Source organism: Triturus cristatus, chromosome 8, assembly GCF_964204655.1.
Source record: "Triturus cristatus chromosome 8, aTriCri1.1, whole genome shotgun sequence".
In the NCBI taxonomy this organism is placed as follows: Eukaryota; Metazoa; Chordata; class Amphibia; order Caudata; family Salamandridae; genus Triturus; species Triturus cristatus.
In genome coordinates this window covers 344,612,770-344,632,798 of record NC_140591.1, presented here as the reverse complement: position 1 = coordinate 344,632,798, position 20,029 = coordinate 344,612,770, and the positions used below count along the sequence as shown (strand labels likewise).

Here is a 20,029-nt window from a genome sequence, read left to right as displayed (position 1 = left end):
TTCGGGGGGTGGAGGGGGGGGGGGGGGTTATTCTTCCAGCAATTGGCAGAGTGGAGATAAAGGGGTGTTAAAACAACAACGCCTTGTTAACACGTGAATGGTCTTTGAAAGACCCGTGAAGTATTATGATGCATCTGCAATAGGCTCAAAAACTGTCTGTGTGTGTGCCCGGGAAGCTGTCTCAGCCCGGGTTGACACACGACAGGGGGAGTGTGGGGGTGGCACCGCCAAACCATCTTGCACACTTGGGGTGTGCAAACCACTCCCCCTCTCTGCCACCAGCCCCACCCCAGCCTAACCCAGCCCCGAACCTACAAAAAATAAATTGATATTAACAACTTTATTATCATTTTATTTTTCCTGCTCTGAGAGCAGTGGGGCGACGCTCCTCCACTTTAGCAGAGGAGCCGCCCCTGTGATTCATTCTCAAAGCGCCACAGCAAGGCGCAAGATGTAAAAGACTAACCACCCTCAGAGATCCATAGCTGACAATGAGAAACAAGCAGGGTCGCTCTGCAAGGCAATGGAGGAGTAGAAACAAATGATTCTGGGCTAGAAGGAGACCTGATCTCTACGCAACAACTTTGTGAAAAGCGTAAGCACAACATTTTATTCACAGGCACAAATGTTTATCTTCAAAGAAGTCCCAGAAATCCTAATCAACCCACTAAGTTCATGTTTTTCTAACTGTGGATTCTTTGTGAGGGTTGGTCTGCTTGCTAGGAGTGAGACAGAAATGTACAACATCCCTGGATCCCTGATGGCCACAAAATCATTCAGGGCACACCAATAGTATGCAAGAAAATAAAGAGACATGCAAAACAGTTGCTTAGTGGTTAGGGGAAAGTGACCACAAGGCCATAACCAGAGATTGCTCTTTATCCTTCTCAAGTAAATTGCTGCCACCATTGATGGGTGCTAGGCCCATCTCTGCTCTCACTCTCTCTAGAGCCAGCAACCTGGTCTCTAGATCCAGTGTTTTGGTCAGCCTTGCTAAAAGGCTGTCCTCCTCATTGAGGCTGTCCTCAATGTCCTCAGTGGTACCTGATCCACCTGTGTGTGATCTAGGTATTGAGAGGTTGATTCTTGGAGTAAAGGGTACTTGAACCCTTTTCTCCCTAGGAAGTGGAGGGGGTTGATCTGCCAGGTCATCCTCTTCCCCTCCTTCCTCATCTGACTAGTTTTGACCATTTTCAGATGGTTGGCCCTTAGCATACCCGGCCAACAGCTCCTGGAGCTTTTGTTTGGTGGGATGGGATCTCATGTCTATGTTTTTAATTTTACATAGGGACCTTACCTCCTTGAAAGACAAGTGAAGGTAAGGGGTGAGGTTGAGCTCCTCGACCAAGTCCTCTATGGCATTGTGGTTATTTTCACTAACAGCTGGGTTCTTGTTTTGAGACATTGTTAAAGAAAACTTCTAACCCCTCTAACCCTAACTAAAGTTACTTTTAGTTTTCTAAAATTCTAAAGGGACTTAATCACGTCCCTAACAAGACTTTTAGTAATCTTGCAAAAAATTGCCAATTTGAAAAATCAGAATTCTAAAGACAATTTAAGAGTTCTGTTGTGTGATCAGGTGATAACTAAGTAGTCCAAAAATGCAAAGTTGTATATCCCACCGCTGATCCACCAATGTAGGAAGCTGGCTCTGTATATATTATACCTAAGTGAGGTATAGTCTGCACAGAGTCCAGTGAAACCCCAAAGGTAGGCAGAGGTACTTGTGGTAGTGTGGTCGAGCAGTAAGGCAGTATCAGAGGACAGTGTTAAGCATTTGTTGTACACACTCAGTCAGCAAATGAATTCACACACTCAAAGACTGAACTTCAGACCAATTGTTTTTGTATAAAAATGTTCTTTTAGTTATTTTATTTCCTAGAATCAAGCAAGCCTGGCACAGGTAAGCAATAAATACTTTACAGTAGTAATGCAGTTTATAAACAGTTTGAATTTTAATTGTATATGCACTTTGTTTTGACCTACAGTATGGTTGCAGAGAAATGCAATAATTTGTAAATACAGACATAGACTTAAATAGGCTTTTCAGTACAAAAACAGGTAAGTTACTTTTTAGGTTACTTTTTTTACTCAGAGTAGTATACCTGGATACTACTCTGGCACATTTCCTGTGAACAGGTAAGTAAAATCGTTTTGGTTAAATAGTACAATTTTAAAGAATTTCTTTAGGTTTTCAAACTCCACACTTAAAAACGTTTCCAAGTAAAACAGTCAATGTTATCCCATTAGGAAAATAGTGTTCTTGGTTTTGAGGTAAGTATTTGGTAGTGGGAGTTGAGGTTCTGGGGTTAGACTCAGGGGTACCCCAGGGTCAAGGATGCACTCTAGTTACACCCTCAGCGGCACTAGGGCGGCTGGGTGCAGAGTGCAGAGGCCCAATATTATCCAATGGGGGATAGGGGGCCTCTGGTTGGTGGCTGCTGACTAGCAGGCCACTTGGTTGTGGGAGCAAAGCCCCTGGACTTTAGCTCAGGGCAAATGGGGAAAAAAGTAGCACTAAAGGTGCACCCTCAGTGGCACTAGGGCGGCCGGATGCAGGGTGCAGTTTTGACGTCGAGCGCCCGGTTGTTTGCAATGGGGAACCTCCAGTTTGCAAAGCCACTGCAGGCTTGGGTACGAAGGTCTTCTGGGCGCCACCACCAGTTCCAGAGGTAAATTGGGAAGTTAGGGGTTGGTTAGGCACCATCAATTTGGCCACCCAAGGCTGTGGAGCGTAGGGTGCAGGGGTGCCTTTTGGGGTCGGATCTTCTTACCAGCTCCTGGTCGCAGTTGGGGGACCTTCTGGATTTAGGCTACAGGCGTCGGCTGGAGGCCAAAGGCAGGTCAGGGGTCGCCGGATCTCCGGTCAGGACCGCCGGGGGGACCTCCCCGTGGTGTTTGCCCACTCGAGCTCGGGCCGTGGACGGAGGGTGCAGAGTGGGCCGGATTTGCGGGGTCCGGCCAGAGTCAGAGGTTGCAGATGAACAAATCCGGTGTTCACGGGAGACAAAGTCTTTGTGGTCGAAGGCAGGCAGGTCCTCCGGGGTTTTCGAGGTTGCTGGCTGCAGGCACATTGAGATTTCGCAGGAGCAGGTTCGTTGTGGAGACAGGCCGGTAGGGGTGGGGCCAAGTCAGTGGGCATCTTCCTCTTGTTAGCTTCGGCGCGGCTGTTCGGTCCTTCTTCTTTTCTTGTTGCAGGTTCTTGTTTAATGAAGCAAGGTTCAGGGGTGCCCATAAATACTAGATTTAGGGGCGTTACAGGTAGGTAAAAGGTAGGGACCAGTGGTCCCCTTCCCTGGGGTGGGTATACCCCCATTATGCCCCCTTCCAGTGGGAGGGGGGCATGAGCTTGCCCTGGTTGGCTGAGTCCCCCCATCTGCAAGATGGCGGGGACTGAGAGTTGTGCTTCACCTCGCCTCCCCCACCTGAGGAGTGGAGTTGGCAGAGGTGGGCACACCTCTCTTCCTCACTTGTTTTTCCCGCCAGTTCTCCCGCCCAAAGTGGGAGTCAGAACCAGTGGAGACCAGTTGCTGAAAGCAGCAAGTGGCTTGGGGAAGCTCACAAAGGTGGCAATCCTTTGAAGCTTCCCCTAAGTGAACCCTGCCCATCCTGAGGGAGGAGGTTTGGCACCTCGTCCCAGGATGTGCATTGTTTCAGGCCCCAGAGAGAAGCAGGCTCTCGACCCAGGGGTCCAGAAACATGCCTGGTGGTGGCAGCTGAAAGCAGCCGCTCAGCCTGGACACTAGTGGTGGGTTAGTTTTCAGGGGGCATCTCTAAGATGCCCTCTGTGTGCATTTTTCATTAAATCCCACACTGGCATCAGTGTGGGTTTAATGTGCTCAGAAGTTTGATACAAAACTTCTCAGTTTTCAGTGTAGCCATTATGGTGCTGTGGAGTTCGTAATGACAAACTCCCAGCACCATATACTCTTAATGGCAGCACTGTATTTACAATGTCTAAGAATGGACTTAGACACTTGTAGGGGTACAGGGCTCATGCACCTGTACCCTCACCACTGGTATAGTGCACCCAGCTAGATGGGTGACTGATCTATGCCAGGGCAGTGGGTTGTGGGCATGGCACACAGAGATGTGTGCCATGTTTCTCTTCATTTAGTTGTGTGTGTGAGTGTCATGGTACAGGACCTCTAAGGGTGGCACAATAAGTGCTGCAGCCCTTAGAGACTTTCTCTGATCACAGTGCCCTGGGTACCTGTGGTACCATTTACCAGGGGCTGACCTGTGGCCAGAGGTGCCAATTGGGCTTAGGCTTCAATGCAGTTTTAGGGAAAGAACATAGGCCCTGGGTACCTGATTAGCATGAGCCCAGGGCACACTCAGTCAAAGTACACCAGCAATTCATCAAAAAGTGGGAGCAACCATGCAGAAAGAGGGAACGTTCTCACAGGTGCCAGTATTATCCTGTACACTAGTCATTGGGTGTAGAATTTTCTACAACCAATCTGGTTTACTTTATTGCCCTGCGCCCATCTCCTTTCACAGCACTTCTTCCTTGCTTTACTGTAAAAATTCTCAGAAGTCTCACGTCAAAAACAGGTATTTCATTCTTCTCTGTTGAGGGACTACGGCTTCATCTTAGCCATGCCCCTGTTGGAGTGAGGTATCTTCCGCTCTGTCAGGATCAAAGTCTGTTCTCCATCCTGCTGGAGTTGGAGCCAGAAGGTTTAAGTGGGCCTAGAATGAATGGTGCCAGACCCTGCCATCCACATTTGGCATCTCAGTCAAAAGAAGAAGTGTGAAGGCTGTCCTTTATTCTGCCACTGTTGCTATTGGCCTCACAGACGGCTAATCCCTATTGCTTGGCCAGTTGTTGACAACACCCTGTGTTCCTGACCCTGGAGGCAGCTACCTCTAAGAGAAAGGTCATTAGCTCTTAGGCAGGAATGTGTATTGAGTGTATGGATTGGGGCTAAGGGACACACTAGTTTTAAACCACTTTTGGATCTGAGAGCACAAAGTACACTTTTATAAAGTTACATTTGCACCAACGTTATCCCAAATATACTTTCAACATTAAATTCCAGTTTTAAAGCTAAGTGGAAGTAAGTTTGAATCATTATCCTAGCATTTTCCCCAGGTGAAGATTTGAAGTAAATATTTTAATCGCACTAAGGCCTGGTTTGGGAATCTTAGCCTAACTTACACAGTGAAAACAGCTTTTGGGTATGTATTCAATGTGAAGCCGTGCTATTCCTAATGCGTAATGTGACACTTTTTATACATTAAGCATCCAGCTATGTGGGCTTAATGGCACACTGCAGCTGTAACTTATTAATATGTAAAAAAGGGTTTTCTACATGGCAAAGTCCCTTTTCCCTGCCATCTGTCACTGTAGTGCTTATAAATGGCAGCAACAGTTGTTCTCCTGGCATTTGTGGCCATACATGTGGGTGGTGTAAGTACACACTACAGTCCACATATGACATTCAACTTCCATGCTGTTGGTGCATTTTCTGTGCCATTTTCCATGACCTTATAGGAAAGATTAATAAACCAATTGGGAGAAGCTAATTTTAACTGAACCATTTTAGGGCAAGATCGCACAGACGGGGGCACTGAATAGTACTGTCACCATCCAAGGGTTGACAAAGCAGAACATTTGGATTTTCTCCAAAGATAATTGTATGTGTCCAGACCTATTCAGAATAACAGCAATAGAAATAATACTGCCCCAGAATTGGAACAATAATATACTAACAAAGTTGCACTATAATAAGTAAGGTTACACGTTTGACATGGTATACATTCTCAGTAGAATTATTTATGTTAGCAATGTCCTTACATACTTACGTTCTCTATTGGCAGCGTGATTGTTAGCAGATGCTGTAAGTCGGCAATATAAATGGCCAGAGATCATGTTCCAAACAATTATTTCGCCATCATAACTTGAAGTAGCAAGAAGATCAGGTGGGCATTGAGCAACACACAGGACATCCTCCCTATGACCGCGACTCTAGGAGAAAAAAGAAACCAAATCTCAAGAGAGGGAAAGACTTTCAGATTCCCTTACAGGTTGTTTTCTTGCTTTATAGCCAGGCTTGGAAAGAAATGATGTACTGCACATCATATTCCCTACTTTAGAAGGTGACATTTTTAAGGATGAGTTAGTGAGATTCGGATGTGCCACAATTGGCAAGCTCTGTAGATATCTGTCTGCATGCATCTGTCATCTCCGCCATTAAAACTTTGAATAATATCTTCTCTTTAATTGTTTCTTTAGGGAGGCTTGCACCCAGTGAATTCACTGATAATGAGCTAATCCTGGTGAAATAAAAAAAGTAAATCAGTGTAGCTGAAATATTGCAAAAGTATTTCATTTGTAGCCAACAGTGAACTTAAATAATTAACAGCTTTTTATCATACAGTATCATTCCAAAAAGCAAATGTTGTGGTATCAGTAGCATTTATGATGTCTCATCAGATAAGCAAACTGATATGAGTACGTAACACCGGCATGCATTAAAATCATACCGGAAAGTTAGTGAAGAAATTGCCATTTCTATCCAACCATAAATGATCATTTTGAAATTAGTGCAATTGTTTTTTTACCACAGATCAACATGCTTCATAGTCTGACACCATGGCAAACCCAGGAACACATTACTAGGGTAAATCAGCTGAGATGGTATCTCATGTCTTCCTTGTCTTCTGCCACATTTTAGCTGGGTTTTTTTCTGTGTGCCAGATAAACCTTTTGAAACTACTTGCTTTTCATGATTGTCTTCTCTGATTGTTAAAGTTATCAGGGTTCTTCATAGTCTGCTGCACTTGGAGAAGGATAGCCCTTCATAACTGTGTTTGTGGTATAGTCTATTAGTTTTATATCGTCTACTAGTAATGCTAAAAAGCATGCTTGGTCAATCATCAATTTTTATGAAACTTTGGGCATTCAGTCTTACCTGACCACGCATTTTTCTCCATGTACGCAAGATTCATTTCTGAGGCTAAGGCTTGTCGCTTATCCAACTAAGGATGGGACTCCGAAAAGGTTACGTGATTGGCCAAATAATAAATGTAGGCTTTGTGGCCACTCAGAGGAAACACTATTGCATATATATATATTTAGCTTTGATGTTTTATTTTCATTGCTGTTTTTAATCACAACTATTGCTGCTAGCTGAATATGTTTTGTTGTTTTTAAATATAATTTAACGTTTGGGGGACTCTTTTTATTAGTTACCGAAGTCCTGTGAAGCGCCGGTGCTCAGCTCGACACCGGATCGCTCCTGGGTTATTCACTGTGGCTGTTGCCTGCATCCGGGTTGGGTGAGGGAGTTGAACCGCCATTTTGGGAGGCAGGTCAGCGGGCTAGTCTTTCTGTTTGGGGTGCCTTGAAATGTGCCTGCAGAGGCAGCCGCGCAGATCCATTATCTCCTGAGGCTTGAGCCGGGAGAAGGTTTTTTTGCATTGCTTGTTTTGCACATATTTGTGTCTCCTTGATAGGACTGCCCTGAAGGTTCGTTTTTTAGCTTTGATGTTTTATTTTCATTGCTGTTTTTAATCACAACTATTGCTGCTAGCTGAATATGTTTTGTTGTTTTTAAATATAATTTAACATTTGGGGGACTCTTTTTATTACTTACCGAAGTCCTGTGAAGCGCCGGTGCTCAGCTCGACACCGGATCGCTCCTGGGTTATTCACTGTGGCTGTTATCTGCATCTGGGTTGGGTGAGGGAGTTGAACCACCATTTTGGGAGGCAGGTCAGCCGGCTAGTCTTTCTGTTCGGGGTGCCTTGAAATGTACCTGCAGCGGACGCCCGCATTTGGCACGCCAAAGGCAAGCCCGTCTGCGCCCGTCCGCTCAGCGTCAGCCCCTATGCTCCTCTCAAACCGGGATCGCCTTGTGTGCAAACCTACACCAAAGAACAATTACTTATGGTAAGATCCACGCTGACATCTTCTGCTTGTCTGTGCCTTAGGTGTGATTTATGTTCTTTCACACCCGAGACTATATGCCCAAATTGTAATTGTACCATACCCAAAATCCTCAACCAAAGCATAAGCCCCTCTATTTTTAAGAGGGTGATCAATACAGCTCCAGAGAATGTAGTTGTTTACTGCATTTTATTGAACGCTAGATCCTTAGTTAAACACAGCACAGAATGTGCTGACTTGATGGTGGAAAAAAGCATTAAAATTGCCTTTATTACAGAAACTTGGATGGATGAAGCATCTGGGCCTGATATTGTTAAAGCAACCCCTCTGGGATATCTCTGTCACACTATGAGTAGATCAGCTAGAAAAGGTGGGGGTTTAGCAATAGTTTTTCATAATTCTTTGAGGACAGGTTTCTGTGCGGTGGCAAATTCTTCTTGTGAGGCGCTTTCGTTTAGCCTCTCACTGTCGGACCATTACACTTTCAAGGGTATTTTACTTTACAGACCACCTGGGCCTAGAAATATTTTTCTTGGATCGATTGGGAATATGCTTGAAGCGGGCTTATGCCTCAATTCCTTTACGATCCTAGGTGATTATAATTTCCATCTTGAGGCCTTGGAGGATCCCGATACTAGGACTCTTGTGGAAACAATGAAGAGCGGCGATCTGACCCAAAGAGTGATTAAGCCTACTCACTTAGCAGGCCACACGTTGGATGGCATTTTCTCTAATGATCCTCAGTTGATATTCTCAGGCGTGCTTCCACTTACATGGACTGATCATTACGCTGTGTGTTTCGAACTCACCTGTCCAAATTATGGGTTCAACAAGGGGGACTCCAAGAGACAATACGAGAGTAGATCTTGTAATAAAATTAAGGGGAAAGATCTAGAGGTAGAATTGGAAGCAACGTTGCGTCCGCTTCCCACGGGGGCAGAAGAGGCAACATCCTTTTATACGAATTGGTAAGCAGCAGCCTGTGAGAAATTAGCCCCCAAAAAACTGTGTACTCCTAAAGATTGCATCCTACAGCCCCCTGGTACACTGAAGAACTGAAAACCCAGAAACGTATTTGTAAATCTGTAGAACGCAGTTGGAGTACAAAATATGAGGAGGCAGACAGAAGAAGATACAAACAGAGTTTGGCATTATACAAGGGTTTAATTTTTAATGCCAAGAAATGTTTTTTCACAAATTAAATTGTTCAAGCAAAAAACTCGGCCAAAGAAATATTTCATACAATATCTGAGCTGATCTCCCCTCGCACTGGCAAAATTGAATCTAGTCAGGAACTCTGCGAGGATATCGCGAGTTTTTTCCTGAACAAGGTGGAGGTTATTTTCTCTGCGTTCAATTGTAGTAATATAGATCATATTCCCCGTCAGGAGGGAGTAGAACTTTTAAAGGATTCCCCCCAGGTTTTTAATAATTGTTATGATATTTCCTCAACTGACACTATTAAACTCCTTTTGACAGTGAGATCTGGCTCGCCTTTTGACCCATGCCCGGTCGCAGTAGTTATGTCTGCCCCAAACCCAGTAGCTCAAGTCCTCACCCCTCTTTTTAACAGCATTTTTGACTCAGGGCTCTTCCCAAAAATGTGGAAAATGGCTTCAGTGTTACCATTACTAAAAAAGGCGAATCTTGACTGTAAGGACCCTAATAACTTTCGCCCGATTTCTCGCCTTCCTTTTCCAGCTAAAATACTGGAGAAGGAAATGAATAGGCAACTAAGTGCCTTTCTACGGGATAACAAAGTGCTGGACCCCACGTGATACGGTTTTAGAGAGGGTCACAGCACGGAGTCAGCACTTATAAAATCAACAGAAGAGATTAGGGAGACCTTAGATAGGGGAGGGAAGGCTGCCTTGGTTTTGCTGGACTTGTCGACAGCTTTCGATACGGTCCACCATGGCTTATTGATGGACCGTCTGTCAGATTGTGGTATTCAAGGGAAAGCCTGGTTGCTTTTAAAGTCCTTTTTATCAGATCGTTCACACACAGTAGCATTGGCCAATTTTCACTCTAAGCCTTTCTCCTTGCCTTGTGGAGTGCCTCAGGGGTCGTCTCTTAGTCCCCTAATTTTTAATGTTTACGTTTCCTCTCTTGGCTCACTGATTAGTTAATTTGGTTTTAAACTGACCTCCTATGCCGATGATACACAGATTGTTGTGTCACTACAGCCAGGTCAGGATTTGGAAGTTGGAAAACAATTCCATGATTGCATGGAAGCGGTGGGAACGTGGATGTCTCATAACTGCCTTAAATTGAATTCAGGTAAAACAGAGGTCATCCTGTTTGGGAATGATGTAAACTTCTGGACTCCTAATTTATGGCCTACCACACTCGGTTCTCTTCCCACACCGTCTAAAAAGAACATAAAAAACTTAGGAATCTTGATAGATGCCAAGCTTAATTATGGTGACCAGATTAATTCTATCTCATCGGCAACCTTTTTTATCCTTAGGATGATCAAAAAGATCCTCCCCTTCTTACTGCCTGAGAGTCAACGTACAGTTGTTACTTCTCTCGTGATGACCAAGATTGATTATTGTAATGGTCTATATTTGAGCCTACAGGAATGCCATTTGAACAGACTGCAAACGCTTCAAAATGCGGCAGCTAGGATACTGTGAGGTACAGCTAAGTTTGCGCCTATTTCCTAAGAAATTAGCAAACTGCACTGGCTTCCTGTGAGGAAGCGGGTCTGTTTTAAACCCTTTGTATTGTGTTTAAGGCACTTTAGGGCATGGGCCCGGAGTTCCTGAAACAAAACATCCAATGGTATCATCCTAAAAGGACGTTACGGTCAATGGAAGCCAGGTTGGCGATAGTACTACGGATAAGGAAGGCTTCCTGGGGCGGAAGAAGCTTCATTTTGCGAGCCACCAAGGCATGGAACGCCCTTCCGCCCTATCTTAGAATGTGCCCTGATCTTCTGGCCTTCAGGAAGACCTTGAAGACCTGGTTGTTTAATAGGTAGTGTGAAAGCTTTTGTCCCCTCCTTTAGGAATAATGGGTAGCGCCAGGACACCCTTGGGTAATCGCGCGCTATATAAATCCCCATAACATAACATAACATATAGTATGTAGTTGTCCAAGTTTGTAAAATTCCAGTCAAATTTTGGTGATACTTTATTCTTAAAAGCAGAAGTAAGAACGTGCCGTCAAGCCCTTATTTAATGTTTATCAGGGAATTCTATTCTAGTTATCTGTCGGTTTGTTACGTTTTTGGCTCAGGCCAAAAAAGAATTGTCTGTTTCAATTTAACTTGCCTTTTAATTGAGAACATTGCTGTTTGTTTGTTGATAGCCAATTAACTGAATCAATTATTCCCTAGGTTCACTAAGTCATTGTTTTTCTGCTGAGTTTTTGTATTATTCAAGAGTTGCCTAGGGAAAATCATTCAACAGTACGCACTTTCACACGTTTGCACGTGTTTTGTGAATGCTTTGCCCGCACCTCCCTGTTAATGAATGCTTGATTATAATTTAGTGGATTTAGACCTTTGGACTCATAAAATTACTGGTTTAAAAAAACAGAAGGGACATTTGTACAAATGTTTACTCACTGGTCTTAATTCCACTGCTATGTATAGTTTATTGGTTGGTTAATATGCCCTTTGCACTGTCGCAATTAATTGGCTATATGAATTGCAGCAAATTGGTTCAATCCATTAATTTTTTGGTTTTAATTCTGCTGCTAAGTAATGTTTAGATTATCTATTTGTTTATATGCACTTTGCGCTTCTGTGATTTATATCTGCACATTTTATCCTCAGGGTTTAAACTTTGGAAAAATGTATTTCGCTTTTCAACTCTGCCTATACTCGTGTTGCACATATGATTTAATTAGTTTAATTTCTAGGTTAATCAAGTAATGCTATTTTAGTTAACTTTTTGAGTTACTCAAGTATTGAATAGGAATTTATTTTAACAGTATGCACTTTAGCACATTTGCACATGTTCTGTGAATGATTTGCCCATGTTCTTATGCTAAGCAACGACCGGTTATAATTTAGTGGACTTATAGCTCTTTGACTCATGAAATTACTAGACTATAAGACCAGCAAGGCAAATTTGTACAAATGTTTACTCAATGGTCTTAATTCTGCTTCTAATTAATGTTTAGTTTATTTGTTTGTTATTATGCATTTTGCACTGTCACGATTTTCATCTCTTCTTTTCTATCATCTGAGTTGGAACTCGGGAAAATGCATTATGCTTTCTAAAGTTGCTTATAGTAATGTTGGATATATATGATCATATCAGTATATTATGGAAAATGTATTTAAGCTATGTTTCAATTATATGGTTTTGAATTAGGAGATTGTAATGATTTTAAATATTCAAACCATACTAGTTATGGTCACGCTTTGCTTGCAAGACTGTGCTACCTTTGCTTCAAACATCTGCATGAATAGGTATTCAAATGGTGACCGCGTGCTCCAAATACCTTCATAGTAGGCTTCAAACAAAGATTAAAAGGCTATCTCTAATTAAAGTAACTTAGGATTTCTGATGGTTGGGGAGGGATTTGACACTTAATTTGGGTGCTTTTGGAAGCATCATTGTGATGCAGACTTTGGAACCATGAACCTGTAGACTGGATCAAGAAAGAAGCGGCAGCAGCATGTTCTCATGAACATGGATGATACCAGTGATCAAATGACTGACAAACGCAAGTATCATTGCTATGTAAAAGCACCAAAGGGTGACATTAAATAAAGTAGGCCACTACACATCCAGGCAGTATGAGGTTCAATTTACTATGGTTGGTTGTGCCCGAACGTGTCTGTAACCTCTTCACTAAGCTCACAGTAATTCCTACACAGCCTCACCTCCATTGGGATGGGTCTTAGACAGAGGTGGCAAAAGGAAATAGCATTCAACCATGAGCAATACCTATATGGTAAGTTTATTATCAGTCAAGAACAGTCCATAATATTTAGGGAATTCATGTTGCACTCCAGATATAGGGCGATGGTAAGCCATAGCTAGGTGGCCTCCCTTACAAGGTCCGCTGTTTTTCCCTCTACCAGACATTAAAACCATTCCCTCTGCAGGCGTCAACTAGCCCTCTGGTTGGAAATGTCAGTGTAATAAGATGATTATTTTATGAGGTATGTCTGGGAGGCCTTACCATGTAATATTGACACCATACCCAAAATTGGACCTAAAATTCACACTAGTAATCCTTCTTTCAGTCCTCGTAGCGTGGCAAAGAGCAGACAGGCTTACTTAGAGAAACATGTGTGAAGCATTTTACAGTACCAACAGTGACGATAAGTAATTGATACGACTTGAAAGAAATCCAATACCAATTTATAAAAATAGAGCTCACTTTTATATAAATTTAGACACCAAAACAAAGTCAATTCAAGGCAGTAAACCGAAGTTATTTATTTTAAAGTGTTCATGAAATCAATACCCTAGAGGTGTGGCTAGCCTTTGGGGGGTGTATGCCTCCTGAATAGCTAATGTCCTGCCTGCTCACAAGCAGGAGTGCCTGGGGGCAGAAGGGGGGCTTTGTCTCCACTGGGAGACAAGCCACTTAGATATCAGAGGTGGTGAAGCCTCTGAGACTCACAATGGGTCATTCACTAGCCATCCTGGGAGTGTGAAGGTGTGGCCTCCTTCCTACCCAGGTCTTTTGTCTCACATCCTCTGGGAGTGATAGCACTCACCAGCAGATCAGACTTCTGTCTTGGTACCAAATGGCTAAGAAAGCCAGCCAAGGCACAAGGGAACGCCGTATCTCGGTGGGCGACCTCTAAGGATACCACCTGGGTGCATGCCAGCTCACCTTTGACATGAGAATTGAGTCAGGGGTGAAAAAGCATGGTGTTTGATACCAAATTCGGTTTTACCATCGTGAAGCTGGCTATCTCGGCTTTGTCCAGTAGCCAGTCGACATTAAAATATGGACTGCCGTTCACTTTTAGTAAACTTGAATGGCAAAGTTACTGTGGAGGTATATCTGCCTGTATATGTATGCATTCACCATTAAGATAATGCACCCTGCCTCCTGGGCTTTAGGAAGCTTACCTTAAGGGTGACTCACATACCTGAAGGCACTGAGGTGAATCTGTCACACATGATATGTGCAGAGTCATACTCGAGCAGAGAAGCTGCTCCTGCAGGCTGCGGTAGAAGCCCTGCAGACTTTACTTCTCCTTTGATCACTCAGGGTGGCACAAATAGTGCTGCAGCCCTGGTGACCCCTTTACCACCCTTGCCCTGGGTACCACTGGTACCATATACTAGGGACTTACAAGAGAGTTTAAAGCATCTTGCCAATCGTGTGTACCAATTCACATTACCTTTTGAGGCAAAGAGCACTGGCACTGGGACCTGGTTAGCAGGTCCCAGTGCACTTTCAGTTCTAAAACCTTAGCATCGAGAGCAAAAGGTGGGTGGTGACCATCCAAAAAGGGCACTTTTCTACAGTCAGCATGATGAAGGTAGTAGGAATAATCTTGTTCTTCTGATTGTCAAATGGGTTTGGAGGATTTCTTGAACACTGTTTGCTGTACACATAGAAGGAAAGTGCCTAGTAGTGTTTAGTACTCTGCTGTCTTTATTTGCAAATACTAGAATGGCATGCAGGTTTCTTCTCTCACTTGAGGTGGGCCTGGAAATTGCATTTTAATCTGTGTTATGAGCCTGAAATTTTAACATTCAGGGTTCTAGGACCTTTGCCCCCATAAAGAAGATTGATGTTTTCTACGGTATTTTAAATAGCCAGAAAATGAGTCAGTTTGTGTTTTGCAAAAATAGAAACATAATATCCTTACTGGATAAAAACTACAGGATTAGAATAGAGAACAAGATGGTGGTGTTCTGTAGTGCTTTAGGTCTTAGACAGGATACTGTTGTTTCCCTATGCAGCTCACAATAGCTAAGAGTCAGTTATAGTTATCTGTTAGTGATAAGGGAGTAATTATCTGACATGAATACCTAATGATACACGGCTTCATGCATAATCTATTACTGTCTCAGACACGGGATACATCCCAAACACAAAAATAATGACAGGTATGTGCAGAGATTGTCCAGTCACTGTTGTCAATTTTCCATAGGCTGGCCCACAGGAATAATGTTTACTCTGATGGGCATAAATCTACCTAGTAAGAAAAATAATTGACCATGTGCAAAGAGCAAAATGTCCATGAAAGAAGGTAACAATTTGAATCCAACTCGCTAATGATAAATCATCAATTTGTATACACACACACACTCGCACATTTGCACATGTTCACACACACACACTTATACACATACACTCTAACAAACACACAAAGGTGTGCTAAAATGTGCTTAGTCCTAAGAAGTCATGAACAAATAATTTTAGCGTAAGAATTTAAATTAGATTTCACAATACCCTCAGGCTCCTCTGCCTTCTGTGAGCCCCATCTAGATCTCTCACATTATGTAACTAGAACAAGAGTCACTTATGTGTCTAACACATTTTCTGCGTTGTCACTGTTTGCACCATTATGAAAAAACATGTATAAGGCGGGCAGGCAACCTTGTGGGTTAAGTCTCACTCTACAGACAGGTTTCATTACAAACACCATATTGAATGTGGTATTAACTATTCCAGATGAACACCTCTGTCGGGTACCTGTAACGTGCAAAGTGCCTGCAGAAACCATCCTGTTGGAAGGTGGGTTATTAGGAATGATAGGTGGGCACCTGACACCAGCAAAAAGGCCACCAACATGGTCTTGGGTCCTAAATAGGGTATCTATAATTTAGTCCCTTGCTCAACCCTGGTAGCTGACACCAAGCAATAAGGCTTATCTTAGAAGACAGGCATTTAAAGTATTTAAAAACACTATTACAGTAAATAAGAAAGACAAAACACACAATAAAAATCCCACACCAATTTATATAAATAGAACATATTTGTATCTTTACAATGACACCACAACCATGAAAATCCAATGTAGGGAACCAGAGATGTGAATTTTTAAAGAATAAACACTTTCTAGTGCTTAGAAACCAATAGCGCCTCTACTGAACATTTGGTCGCGCTTAACCTGCACAAAGTCAAAGTTTGAGGCTGACTGTGATGGAGCCCTGCTCCGATACCCCACGTGGTATTCCTCGGTCAAAATGTTACCTTTGGACTTAATAACTTTTCTGGAGCTTTTTCCGTCAAGGGCACTCGCTGCTGTCTACTAGTCCGGATTTGGTGAGGGTTCGCCAGCTTGACTTTCAGGGAGCTCTGGGCCGGGTCACGGTTGAAGGTGGCTGGCTTGGCTTTTGGGGTTTGGTCGGTCACCTCCTGGAGCTTTTTCCAAAAAGTTTCCCAAACTTTCCCAAACTGCTGGAGGTCCTTCCAGAAGGTCCCCTGGTGGGCTCCAAGTGTCCAAAACACAAATCCAAGTTTATGGAATCTCCTGGATGGTCCTTGGTAGGCCTAGACTTCACTTCCCACAATGCACTTGTTCAACCCCTTAAAACTCCACTGGATGCACTCCAGGAGGGGGACTCTAGGTGGAGAAGGGTCAGTTAAACTTTGTTAACCTGTAGCTGCAGGGAGTCCACTCCTTACTCCTTCTTGAAGCAAGGCAAAGTCCTCAGAGCTGTAGTCCCTGATAGTGTAGCAGGCGGAGTCTTCACCAGGCAGGCCCTTGGGTGCAGTTCAGGATTCCAGCAGGACAATCTTCCTTCTTCGTGTAGTTTCAGGCAGAAGAACTGAGGGGATCTGCCCCTCACATATTTATCCAGTGCTCTCTGGCGACAAGAAAATCACCCCTGTCCAATGAGGTGCAGAGCAACATCCCAAAGCATGACAACTTCCTCCAAAGTGTGGCATAGTCTTGTCCCAGAAAGCACGATTCTCTCAAAATCCATCATGTCTGAAATTCCAGCAGAGCAGCAAGAGCTAACTAAACCAAACTCAGAGTATGGCTTATTTCCATAAACTACCCCCACCCTGAGGAAATATGAATTTTGTGACCAATTATGTCCCCTATCGTAGACCCCAACGGCTCCATGTGCATGCTATAAGTACATGTATGTTCCCTCCAGTTCCAGCTCTGAAGACGCAAATACATGTGCGTCCACCGTCAACATGTCCTCTTTCAGATCCACCATGAATGGGTCAGATATTCCATTCCTAAGTATGAAAGGCCACCGACTTTATGTGGTTCACTTTCCACATTTTACAGATTCAGGCGAGTAGGCCCTGAATTCCGTCATCAAGCCTTTTCCTGCCTTCTGCCTCTGAAAGCTCCAGTCTGAGCCTGCATCTGTATCCATGAACTTTGTCCTACTCCCTGCGCGGCTAACGGTGCCTGATCCAGCCAGTTGCCTGCCAAAAACTGTATTTCACCTTCAAGATTATCTGCTTCGCTCTTCATCCGATGCATTCCTGTCTAGCAGTTTAGGTAAACATTCCTTCAGCTACCGTGCAAAGGGGCCAGGCCTCGCTGTCCTCATGCAAGTAATTCATAGCTCCGTTACCATGGAAGATTCCTGCCCCCTCGCATCTCATGTAGACACTTAGACGCTCGTACACGCACTAACAGTCAGTATAGAATAGATTCCGTCCGAGAGACCTTTCCTTTTGGATAATACAGTTCTTTAAACATAGGATACTAGATGTGATTTGGGATTAGGTTGACATAACCCCCAGACTTCTGTCTCCACATGTAGAGGTAAATGTCAAGTCCCCTTCACCCTCTAGTTGCACGTCAATCACACGTCATGCGGCTGCGCGCGCATCTCTGCCAAATATTTCTGCTGACATTGCAGGATTCTCTTATGGATCCACCCATTTGTGACATCATGTTTAATGACGTATTTTAGTTACACCCATGTTTACGCCTTTTTTTGGTTACGTATGCATATTTTATCTCTCTTATCAACTGTTACGCCTCCTGCATCTGTCACACTATAATGTAATTCTTATAAAACTGATTACCTGTCAATAATGTATCGCCTTCCTTCCTGAACTTTCGTGGTGATGGAATAGAAGCCTGTAATTCGAATTACATTCCTTTGTATAGGAATAAAGCCTTTAAAAACCTCTAATACCACGGATTCTGCCTCTTATATTTACTGAGTTATTCTTACTTGACTTTACCGCATAAAAAATAGTACCGGTAATGAAATATTTACCACATAAATTGGCGCCCGAATAGGGACACTTTCTCATCTCACGCGCCGGCGGTGCGTTGCAGGCCCGGTCTCCTGCCACAGCTGAACGGACAAAAACGCGTACCTGCAGGATTTCCTGTATCTCCCTCCGGCCAAGCGGGGGCAACTGTGGCTGCGATCAACACCCAGACGAGGCGGTGAGAAGTGCAAAGTATCCCGACCAGAGCCTAGCTGAGAGAGCAAGATCCGAGGTATACAGAGACCCACCAGGTTCCGAAGTTCCGAGTCCAGTCGAGTCGAGTCCAGTCCGGTCCAGTTTCAGTTCCGTTCCGAGGCCTTCCATTCCGAGCTACCCGGTGAGTACCATTACCGGGGAGGCACTTAACGTGCACATAGTCTGTGCCGGTCAAGACGGGTTTGGGTACACAAATCCGGTCTGCACTGTTTCAGCAGTGTATCTGTACTGTTTAGCAGTATATATAGTATGTCTTGCATATAAATAAGTATTATCTAGTGTCAGTATTATGTCAGTAACTAGTTTTCTATTAGTTATCATCGTTCGTTAAAAATGTTAAGCGTTAAATGTTTTAATACGTTCTATACATTGTGGTGTGAATGACTGTTCATTATTGTGTTTTATAAAGTGTGTTCTAGCAATAAGGTCAAAAAAATGGCGCTCTTTTCGAAATTAAGACAGATCAAAACTAGAAAAGGGGTACTCGAAGAAGCTGTTCCCATTCCACCTAGGGACACTCCAGGATACTTTATGTATCATAAGCATGGCCTAGATGCCGTATTATTTCTTGATTTATGGGTGGACTACACCAAGGATTTGCCAGAAAATCAGAGATGGCCCGCAGCTGGGACCTGGGATGCAGATAGCATCATGAGAGTAGAAGAAGAATTATGGAAAAAGAAAGCCAGACAGTCACAGAAAGATGCCATTGAATTATGGCGTAAAGAATCATACAGACGTACAGAAAAAGCACTCAGACAGGACGAGAAAGGTAGAGAGAATTCAAATAAAACTCGAGAAAATCTATTACTTGAGGAAGGAAACCGAGTAAACTCAGAACAAATAGATAGACAAAGAAACACTCTTATGAATGGTATGTATCCTCTTCTGGCCGAAGGGTTACCTAAGGCTATCCCGGAAATACCAAAAGACTTAACTCCTCCACTGCTCCCGACAAAAGCACATCCCAAAACAGCAAAGGACGTTTTCCTTTCCTCCTATTTAGATGACGTAGCTCCCGAGTATGCTAATGCCATGCCACCCACACCGCTTGCCGATGGTGTTCAACACCAAGAGCATCCGTCTGTATCCCCGCAATTACAAACTCCTACACAAGTTCCCACGGGTCCGTCCGTTTCTACAGCTTTTCCCGCATCTACAATCTCTATCCTACGTACAACGAATCCTTTCGTGCCTGGCGCCTCAGATGGTGCTACAGGAGGTACGACAGACATGTTTGCCACCCCGCCGCGAAATAAACAGACCCTTAGAGATTTAGCACTCCAACGTACACCCCAATTAGCGACATCCGATATGTTTAAAGAACAGCTTGTGGATTGTAGATACGATCCAGTACCAGGTAGACAGGACAAATTGCTCATATCATCACTACGTATACGACGAGCTACATTATATTTAATGACGATACCAGGAATGGTTGAACACCTAGACAATATATATCGCTTTGTCCAAACAGGGCGAGGTTCAGAAAGTATTAACGAAGCTATGGAATACCAGAAAGTGGACGTACAAAGACAACTACTACGTTTTTTCATAAATTGTGTAATTAGGAATCAAGACAGGCCCGGGGCAGATCACGATACCATGCAAAGACTTGTCAAATGGGGTCAGCACATATCAGAAGAGAAACATGATAGACAGGCGTGTATAATAGCCATGTGTCGAAAGATCCGCAAGGAAGTAGACCGAATACATAAAGAAAGACGAGAAACAGACAGAGTAGAATCAGAAGAAGAGGAGGAGCAAGAATCAGTACAAATA

General features: G+C 43.6%; 1 protein-coding gene across 1 annotated transcript in view; it reads right to left on the bottom strand.

Annotated features, from left to right (window-relative positions):
- LOC146802102 (cilia- and flagella-associated protein 337-like) overlaps window positions 1-20,029 on the bottom strand; it is a 521,178-nt gene that overhangs the window by 102,219 nt on the left and 398,930 nt on the right. Inside the window, exon 22 of the mRNA XM_085621663.1 lies at window positions 5,812-5,974. Within this exon, the coding sequence (XP_085477789.1) occupies window positions 5,812-5,974 (163 nt within the window). The remainder of the gene's footprint in view (window positions 1-5,811; window positions 5,975-20,029) is intronic.